This window comes from Poecilia reticulata, linkage group LG22 (assembly GCF_000633615.1).
Source record: "Poecilia reticulata strain Guanapo linkage group LG22, Guppy_female_1.0+MT, whole genome shotgun sequence".
Lineage (NCBI taxonomy): Eukaryota > Metazoa > Chordata > Actinopteri > Cyprinodontiformes > Poeciliidae > Poecilia > Poecilia reticulata.
The window spans coordinates 1254625-1264922 of record NC_024352.1 but is presented as its reverse complement, the minus strand read 5'-3'; the positions used below and the strand labels follow the sequence as shown (position 1 = coordinate 1264922).

The following is a 10298-nucleotide window of genomic DNA, read 5'->3' as shown; positions in this document are numbered from 1 at the left end:
TTCGCCACTGGCGCCTTGTTCTCTTCACAGATGAAAGCAGGTTCACACTGAGCACATGTGACAGACGTGACAGAGTCTGGAGACGCCGTGGAGAGCGGTCTGCTGCCTGCAACATCCTTCAGCATGACCRGTTTGGCAGTGGGTCAGTAATGGTGTGGGGTGGCATTTCTTTGGAGGGCCGCACAGCCCTCCATGTGCTCACCAGAGGTAGCCTGACTGCCATTAGGTACCGAGATGAGATCCTCAGACCCCTTTGTGAGACCATATGCTGGTGCGGTTGGCTCTGGGTTTGATTTCCATTGATGATTTTTGTGTGATTTTGTTGTCAGCACATTCAACTTTGTACAGAACAAAGTATTCAATGATAATATTTCATTCATTCAGATCTAGGATGTGTTATTTGAGTGTTCCCTTTATTTTTTGAGCAGTGTATAAGAGTGAATAATAAAGAGTGAATAATTCAAAAAACAAATACATTCATAATAAATTATAAATTATTATGTGCTTGTAGGAATTAAATCCATCATCTGACATGAATAAATCACCAACACCATGTGGCCAGAGGAGCAAAAAGGGACAAACATACACATGCATAAAAGAGCTGACTTACTTGCATTCCCCAGGGGTGCTGCAGGTCCCATGTAACGAGCTACATCCCTGTTTACAGATAGCTTTGAGAGAAAAAAAGAAAACATATTTTTGAGTTGAGAAAAATTCCTACTGATTACCTATTTTAATTCACAGAAAACCTCAATATTGCTCTGGAAATCTGCATTTGTGTCTTTGCTTGTGGGATGAAGTTGCTGTTGTTTTTGCAGTGGATGTGAAACAAACTGTGAAAGAGTTGGGGGTGCTGTTCAACACGGACAGGAGTTTGGAAGCATTCTTCATATTCTTCTGACGTGACACTCTACATGAACTTCCGTCAGCCTCTGAGCTTTTTCCAAAACGGCAAACAAGGAAGTCAGATCTTACTTTGGACATGTGACCAATGACCTAAGGAAGCATTTCTGTGTAGTTCTTATTCTGTCCAGCTGCTCTACTTATGACTCTGCTTTTTTTGTTCCACTGCCTTTGAATTTCTTAAAAAAAATAAAATAAAAATCATCAACTGCTAATAAGACAAGAAAATCTGTGAAGTGAAGACAATCGTAAATTTTTTCATTTATTTTTATGTTCAAATTTTGTTCATTGAACTGACTTGTGTCCCAAAATTTAAAAGTATCTTTTTAATTTGCAACTCTATTGCCTTTTAGTCTGTATTCTTCTGTGTCTGCTCACCTGTTTTGCAATCCTCTCCCTCCCAGCCTTCAATACAATGTCTCTTCCCAAAATGGTCGCACACATAATGTCCAAAATAGTCGTCACGGGGACGACATACGTTGTTGCATCTCATGCCATAGTAGTGTTCATCACAGCGCACACGCATGGTGTATTTAATTGTGGCGATGAAGCTTTTATGTTCTACTGGCTGCTTCCCCTCGCTAGGATTAATCTTCCCCTTGTAGATGCTTCGCTCAATGAGCAGCTCATCATCTGCAAACAACAAAAGTACAAAAAAATTAGAATAACATAATTTGTTAGATATGGAGGTGAATAACAGGGGGATTTGTTTGAATGAAAAAATATCCAAATTAGACATTACGTCTGGTTATACTTGTTATAACAAGTATGTAATAGTGTGCTATACTCGTATAAGAGTATAGCAAATATAATTATTAAACTTGGTACAAATAGATGAGTGTCGTCTGCATAGAGGGTTATTCTCTGATCATTAAATAAAAATGTAAGACTTTTAAAGGTCATAAACTGCCCCATAACAACAAAGCTGGCATTGAATAAACTACACACTGTGTTTTGATTTCAAGAGGACACATCATGCAAAATCCACTTTTTTAGCCTTTAAATAAATTTTTTGTGTACTTTGAGTGTCTAGAAGTGCAATTTATTTATTTATTCTCTCTTGGTGCTGCATTGAGCACCCCTGGTTAGACCATCTAAACATTTGAATGACATTCCATTGAACAGGCCTGTCTGACTCCACCAAATGAATYCATGGAGCTTTGTAAAATGCCAGTTGTTAGTGCACATAAGAAAGAAGGGCAGGGAGGTGGGGGTGGGGGGGTGATCTCCTATCAAACATCTCCATGCTTTCCAGGAATGTATTAGAAATAAGTGGAGGAAAAGGTGGAAGAGAATAGAAAAATGAAGGAAACACAAACAGAGGGTGTAGCCTGTGTTAGCTTGATAACCAAAAAATGTTTTCCTGCTCAGTAAAAAGCTTTTCTGCCCCCTCCACCATCTTCCCCTCTCTCAGTATATTCGGCCCTGACTTCATCAGAGCCAAGAAGGAAATAATATGAGACGAGGGACAGGCAGGGAAGGGCGACACAGGAAAGGCACTTTAGCTTGTTCTCAAGGAACAGAAAMACCATGACCCAGCCGGTTTGCTCCTGTTGTCCTAGTCATTTCACTTGAGGTTAATTACTGAGCACTTTTAATACTGCTGCAAGTTTTTTCTTAGTTGAAATCATGTCATTTTCACTGACATTACTGTTCAAATGTCCACTGAACAATATCAACCCTAAAATATAAAGTAATGAAAGCTGCTTGTGRCAATGCAATTAAAACCAGGTTTATAAACCTGAGACCATTATATCTTCATTACGTTATCCACAATACTGCAAGTCTTTGAGTTCTGACCAAACTGTGCAAGAACACAGTAGCAAAGTAACTTACTAGCCAACCCATCCAAAAACCCAAAGTGTAATTTCACCTAAAATATGGCAGACAGGTTTATGACCTGGTTGTGTTTAGCAAATTGTGTGATGTGATGGTAACACTGCATCATTAGTTAGGAGACATACAAATGGCAGCATCATGCTGTGAGGAAGCTTTTCTTCAGCAGGCCAGACATGAGAAGGTGGACGGTGCTAAATCCAGGACATCCATCCATCCATCCATCCATTTTCTTCCGCTTATCCGGGGTTGGGTCGCCTTCAGAAGGGAGGCCCAGACTTCCCTCTCCCCAGCCACTTCTTCCAGCACCTCCGGGGGAATCCCAAGGCGTTCCCAGGCCAGCCGAGAGACATAATCCCTCCAGCGTGTCCTGGGTCTTCCCTGAGGCCTCCTCCCGGTGGGACGTGCCCGGAACACCTCACCAGGGAGGCATCATGACCAGATGCCCGAGCCACCTCAACTGGCTCCTCTCGACGTGGAGGAGCAGCGGCTCTACTCTGAGTCCCTCCCGGATGACAGAGCTTCTCATCCTATTTTTAAGGGAGAATCCAGCCACCCTTCGGAGGAAACCCATTTCGGCTGCTTGTACCCGTGATCTCGTTCTTTCGATCATGACCCAAAGCTCATGACCATAGATGAGGGTGGGAACGTAGATCGACCGGTAAATCGAGAGCTTCGCTTTTTGGCTCAGCTCTCTCTTCACCATGACGGACCGGTACAGCACCCGCTTCACAGCAGACACTGGAAACGAGCCCGACTTACTGCCGGCAATGCGGACCAGACTCTGACACCGGTCATACAGGGACCTGACAGCCCGTATCAAAGGTCCCAGTGCCCCAAACTCCCGGAGTACCCCCCACAGGGCCTCCCGAGGGACACGATCGAACGCCTTCTCCAAGTCCACAAAACACATGTAGACTGGTTGGGCGAACTCCCATGCACCCTCCAGGACCCTGCTGAGGGTGTAGAGCTGGTCCAGTGTTCCACGACCAGGACGAAAACCACACTGCTCTTCCTGAATCCGAGGTTCGACTATCCGAYGGACCCTCCTCTCCAGGACCCCTGAATAGACCTTACCAGGGAGGCTTAAGAGTGTGACCCCCCTGTAATTGGAGCACACCCTCCGGTCCCCCTTTTTAAACAGGGGGACCACCACCCCAGTGTGCCAATCCAGGGGAACTGCCCCCGATGTCCATGCGATATTGCAGAGTCGTGTAAGCCAATACAACCCTGCAACATTCACAGCCTTAAGGAACTCCGGGCGGATCTCATCCACCCCTGGGGCCCTGCCACCGAGGAGCTTTTTGACCACCTTGGCGACCTCGTCCCCAGAGATTGGAGAGCCCAWCCCAGAGTCCCCAGGCTCAGCTTCCTCAACAGAAGGCATGTTGGTGGGATTGAGGAGGTCTTCGAAGTATTCCGCCCACCAGCCCACAACGTCCCGAGTTGAGGTCAGCAGCGCACCATCCCCACTATAAACAGTGTCCACCAACGGGTTTGAGGGTTGCCGCCGCAACAGGCACCAACAACCTTGCGGCCGCAGCTCCGATAGGCCGCCTCGGCAATGTAGGTACGGAACATGGTCCACTCAGACTCAATGTCCCCCACCTCCCCCGGAACATGTTCATAGTTCTGCCGGAGATGAGAGTTGAAGCTCCATCTCACAGGGGACTCCGGCAGACGTTCCCAGCAGACCCTCACTACACGTTTGGGCCTGCCAGGTCTGACCGTCTTCCTCCCCCACCGGAGCCAACTCGCCACCAGGTAGTGGTCAGTGGACAGCTCCGCACCTCTCTTCAGCCGAGTGTCCAAGRCATACGGCCGCAAATCCGATGAGACGATGACAAAGTCAATCATYGAACTGCGGCCTATGGCGTCCTGGTGCCAAGTGCACATATGGACGCCCTTATGCCTGAACATGGTGTTCGTGATGGACAATCCVTTACGAGCATAGAAGTCCAACAACAGAACACCACTCGAGTTCATATCGGGGGGGCCRTTCCTCCCAACCACGCCTCTCCAGGTGTCACTGTCATTGCCCACGTGAGCGTTGAAGTCATTATTTTATTGCTAAAAAAGAAAAAAAGGGCTGGTTGGTAGAGCTGTTGCCTTGCAGCAAGAAGTTTCTGGGTTTGATTCCCGGCCCTGGTCTTTCTGCATGTTCTCTCTGTGCATGCAGAGAGAACATGCAGTTCCGGGTTCTCTGGTTTCCTCCCACAGTCCAAAAACATGACTGTCAGGTTAATTGGCCTCTCCAAATTGTTCCTAGGTGTGAGTGCGTGTGTGCATGGTTGTTTGTGTGTCTCTGTGTTGCCCTGCGACAGACTGGCGACCTGTCCAGGGTGACCCCGGCCCTGGAGATCGGCACCAGCACCCCTCCCGACCCCACTAAGGGAGTAAAGGGTTTAAGAAAAGGGTGTAAAGAAAATGGATGAAATGAATGAAAAAAAATATAAAAATTTAACTGCTCTTTGGGGCCCATGGTGGCCACGGTAGGTACCGCACTCTTCGCCGGTATCATGAGCAGTGTACATCCAAAGCTCCGGTCAGAAGTTAAGTAAGCAAAACAATGTCTCAAAAAGGACGTATCCTTCAGGAGGAAGAAAAGAAAGAGGAAGAATAGAAATATGCCTTGGTAAAGTAATGTAAAGCTAATAGAAAATTAGCTTGAACGGTCCAGTTGAACAGCCAAACATTTATGGTAGGGTCTTTGTGTTTGTGTGAAACTGAGTTTAAACTTTAAATGAGTTGATTCTCCTGCTTGGGTCTGTATATTTCTGAGGTATTTTTGACTTCAAAACGCCATATTTGATAACATTTGATAACAATAATTAAAACTTCTCAATGTCTAGCAAATGTTTTTATGTCAGGCTACATAGCTGCTACATGGATGAGCTACTCTAAGCTGTAGTTGGGGATATGCTGGTTGCTGCTTAGCATAATCATTTTGTGGCTAAAACAAACATTATTTTTACATCAACTTATCTGAAACTTCTGTTAAAATCATTTGAAGGCAAGAATCAGTTCCGTACCAATCCACATTCCAAGGGAGAAAGACTCACCTTCTATAAATTAAATTTTTGGCAATTGGAGTAACGCTTAAGAGAAGTTTTTTTTWAATTAGAACGTCATGAATTTGTGTAGGGCTGCACCRATTGCAGTTTTCTGGCCATTTACTGATCTTTAAAAAGCCTTTCCTGCCGATTTTGATTTTGGACGATACCAATTTTTTTTTGTCTGAAATGTCGCTAAATTTGGCAAGAAAGTCACTGAGTTGGCAACTGTGGGGTGAATATTGTTAACTGCAAATGTGCAGACCTGACCTGGTGGGCCAGTCTGTCAGTCACACCTCTCACTGCAGAGCAGAAGAGGACAGAGGCAGATTTTTAAACCTTTGCTGATGAAGATAAGATTAGGTGATAAGATCAGCTTCACGTGTAAATATCAGCAGATCACTATCCCCCAAAATTAAGGAAATCGGCGCGCAGAAATCAACTGGTCAATAAATCAGATGGCCAATAAATGTATCCTGTTATACATGCATATAATGTAAACAGCACTGCCAGAGATGCAATAAGTTTATAGCAGGTGTGTGAATGCTCTAATGATCAGACTGCTGATTGCAGCCAGTCCACATTGTTACCAAAGCTAGAGGGCCGGCCCTGGTTTAACATAATCAGTTCCTTCACAAAAGCACAAAAAATATATTTTTTCACTGTCCTGGTTTATTGTGTCTCACTGAGAATTAACACACTGCCACAGATTTCAGTTCCACACCCACCACCTGAAACATCGCTGTTCATCTCCAGCAATTTGATATAAAAATATAGACCAATCATGAGCTCCCTCTGAAGTGGAGGAGCCATACTAAGAGAGTTACTAGGGAGACTAGGCCTTGGTTCTTAAGGCCAGCTTACATAAACAGTGAGGGGCTCCAGATCTGAGCAGCTGATCATGTCAAGATCAGCACAATAAAACATTAAAAGGAACATCTTTTTAAAAGCAGAGTACAAAACATCTTTAGGTCCTGGTGAAGGGGCTTTGTTGGGGAGCTTCAGCTCTTTGACTCCTGATTTCTTTTAAAATTGTTGTTTAAGACAGAGCTGACCCTTGACCTAGAGCCAAGGCCTTTACCTTCGCATAACATCAGATGTTTCTCAACAGCTGAAGCTTTTTYGTGGTCAGACTATGTTGGCATTCAGAAACCGTGTGTTGAAAGGATCAAATTCAAGGCTGTATGTGTTCATTTCAGTTCAAAACACTCTACTTATATTTACCCTGTGTGCAAAAAAATATGAAATAAACAGCTGAATGAATGAATCACACCTTCTAATCTAATCACTGTGAACCTTGATTGAATTTGCTCGTTCAGGGCCGTAACAGCATGGGGTCTAACCTTTCATACTCTCTTATTTCATACACCAGGTGTGACAGTTAAAATAATTCAGGGTGAACATCTGGAATGGAAAGCTCTGCCAAAACATTACTCATGCAACAGTAAATCAGCAATGAAAACAGTTTGACTTCATTTTGTAAGGAATATTCTTCCTATTGCTTTAATCTTACACTATTTACCAAAGCAGCCATGTTTTAGAGAAGCCCTGTTCTTTGAAGGTAACCTCAGTTCAAAAAACTGTAAAGAAAATTAGCACATTCATAATTTTATGATCAAGCACAGTGGTGGAGAGTTGATGATTTGGGCTTGCCATTTTGCTGATCCCACACAATTACAAATGTTAATGGACAACATCCATCCATCCCTCTTCTGCTTATCCAGGGTCAGGTAGTTGGGGTAGCAGACTAAGTAAGGAGGCCCAGACCTCCCTCTCCCCAACCACTTGGGCCAGCTCCTCCAAGGGAATCCCAAAGCTTTTCCAGACCACCCGAGTCTTAACCTGGGCCTCCTCCTGGTGGGATATGCCTGGAACACCTCACCAGGGAGGTGACCAGGAGGCATCCTAACCAGTTGCCTGAACCACCTTGTGGAGGTTCCTCCATCTTTTCCCCAGTGTTAGTATTTATTTAAATGTTTTCGTATAATATATTTAGAATTTCACTTTCTTTGGTGGTGGTTATTGCATTAGGTTGTTTACTAATTTGGGTGCACACATTATGTTTATTTAAGATTAGTAACTAGTTTGTTTTGCTGAGTTTGAAGGACTGGCTGGTGGAAGATGATTGGTTGAAAGGCACACCAGGAAGTGGAACAATCCATCAGGCTGCTAGAAGCAGGGGACTTGGATGTTAAAGAATCTGCCTCTCTAGTAATAGCATAACTGCTAAAACATTTTTGGTGTTAGGTTATTTTGTTTTTATAGTTGTGTTAAAGTCAAACTGTTTTAATTTAAATTAATAATTTATGTTTATGCATTGTTTGTCTTTGTCTCCTCTCCCACCCCTCCTTGTTTGTGTAGCCTTTGTGTATAAATTCCCTTGTGTGTGTGACGTCAGTTTTTGGTTTGTTACCCTGAGTTATGTTTGCCTTAGTTGATTTCTTTTGGGCCCATTTTGCTATATTTTTTTTAGATTTGCTGTTGAAAGCTTTTTGTTAAGATTCTTTTGGAAAAATAAATAGAAGATATTTTTTTATATATATGCCTTTGTCCTTGTGCCTTACTGGTCATACTGTAACACACCTCAACTGGCTCGTCTCTACGTGAAAGAGCAGCAGCTCGACCCCGAGTCCCTCATGCATGACTGAGCTTCTCACCATATCTTTAAGGGAGAGCCCAGACACCCTACTGATAAAACTCATTTCGGCCGCTTGCATCTGTGACCTCRTTCTTTTGGTCATGACCCAAAGCTCATGACCATAGTTGATGTTAGGAACGTAGATTGACTGGTAAATCAAGAGCTTAGTTTTTTGAGTCAGCTCTCTTCTCCACGACAGACCAGTACAGCACATGCTTCACTGCAGACACTGCGCCAATCCGTCTGTCGATCGCCTGCTCCATTTTTCCCTCAATCGTGAACAAGATCCTGAGATATTTAAACTCCTCCACTTGGGACAGGACATACCCCCCTCGACCCGAAGAAAGCACCTTACCCTTTTCCAGCTCAAGACCATGGCCTTGGATTTGGAGGCACTGATCCTGATCTCGGCTGCTTCACACTCGGCTGCGAACCGCTCCAGTGAAAACTGTAGATCACGACCAGATGAAGCCAGTTGGACCACATCATCCGCAAAAAGCAGAGATGCGATTCTAAATTCTAAGGCCACCAAAACGGATCCCCTCAACACCTTGAGTGCTATCAATAGACAAAAGCTGCTATATATTAAAGTTTTAGATATATGCATATATGATTTTCAACTTTGTGTAAGCTGCATTTACTATCAACTATTTTCACTGTGCAACTTTTATAATAGAACTATGTAGGACATTAAAAATACTATTCATTAAGCCTAAATGTCTGTATTAAAGTTTTTTATTGACTTGATGTACTGCAATGRACTGGCAACCTGTCCAGAGTGTATCCTGCCTTTCACCCAATGACTGCCGGAGATTGGATTTTAACATTCAAGTTTGTTTAAGGTTTAATGTGGCCATATATTCAAGTTTAGTCATGTTTTTTTTTTTTTCTTTTTTTTTTTTTGCTTAAATATTATCAGCAGTTCGGCAGCATTAATCTGCCCCAAGCAGACATCTTACACACATTGTATACTGGAGCTGTATTAACATGAATATGTAGGATAATGTCATCAGACCTGTGCTGGCAGAGAACCAGAGGATTCACGTTGGGCTCTGGGGCAAAACAAAACTTCACTGCAACGTCATTAGATACCTTTTCCTCTGCACACCTGAACAGATGAGAACTTTCTCTCTCTATAATTATGATACCACATCACTAATGTGGGCTCCACCTGCATATGTAAACTTGATTGTACAAGTTTCTACCTACTCTCTGATGTATGCCAAAAGCATTTCTGGAAAATGCAGGAATTCCCAGACAGAGGAGGTGGAAATCTCTGTGAACATAACTGCATGCAACAAGAAGGAAAGGATGTGGTTTAAATCCTCAAGATCCTTATTTAACTGAATAGTCACCCCAATGGATGAAGCGTCTCTGCACAAAGTGAGTAAGCTTTCACATTCCTTTCATTTTTTTTAGATTCTGTGACTTTACAATTTTAAGATTACATGCMTTTTATTGGGATTTTATATGACAGACCAACACAAAGTAGTTTATGAATTGGTAAGAAAAGGACATCTATCACAGTCAAAGTGTGGTTTGTATTCAGCATCCTGATCAATACCTTGAACAACAGCCATTAGCTGCAGTTCCAGTTGCAGCTAATGGCAACTCATCTGTGTTGCCATTAGCTGTTTATCTCTACCAGAATGAAAGGTTTCCCATTCTACTTAAAAAAAGCTCAAGGCCAGTCAGTCATATAGGACGTAAACCCTGGTCCTCCCAAAGAAAACATCCCCTCAGCATGATGCTGCCACAACCCATCTTCTCTAGGATAGTGTGGACAGGGTGATGTGCAGTGTAAGCTTTTCACCACAAATAATGTTTAATTTATTCATTCATCCATTTTCTTACACCCTTGTCCCTAG

General features: G+C 43.4%; 1 protein-coding gene across 2 annotated transcripts in view; it reads right to left on the bottom strand.

Annotated features, from left to right (window-relative positions):
- LOC103458084 (protein jagged-2-like) overlaps positions 1-10298 on the bottom strand; it is a 98866-nt gene that overhangs the window by 52065 nt on the left and 36503 nt on the right. For both annotated transcript variants that reach the window (XM_008398653.2, XM_008398655.2), the window contains exons 4-5: positions 1282-1536; positions 611-671 (exon numbers count right to left, since the gene is read on the bottom strand). In XM_008398653.2, coding sequence (XP_008396875.1) covers positions 611-671; positions 1282-1536 — 316 coding nt within the window. The remainder of the gene's footprint in view (positions 1-610; positions 672-1281; positions 1537-10298) is intronic.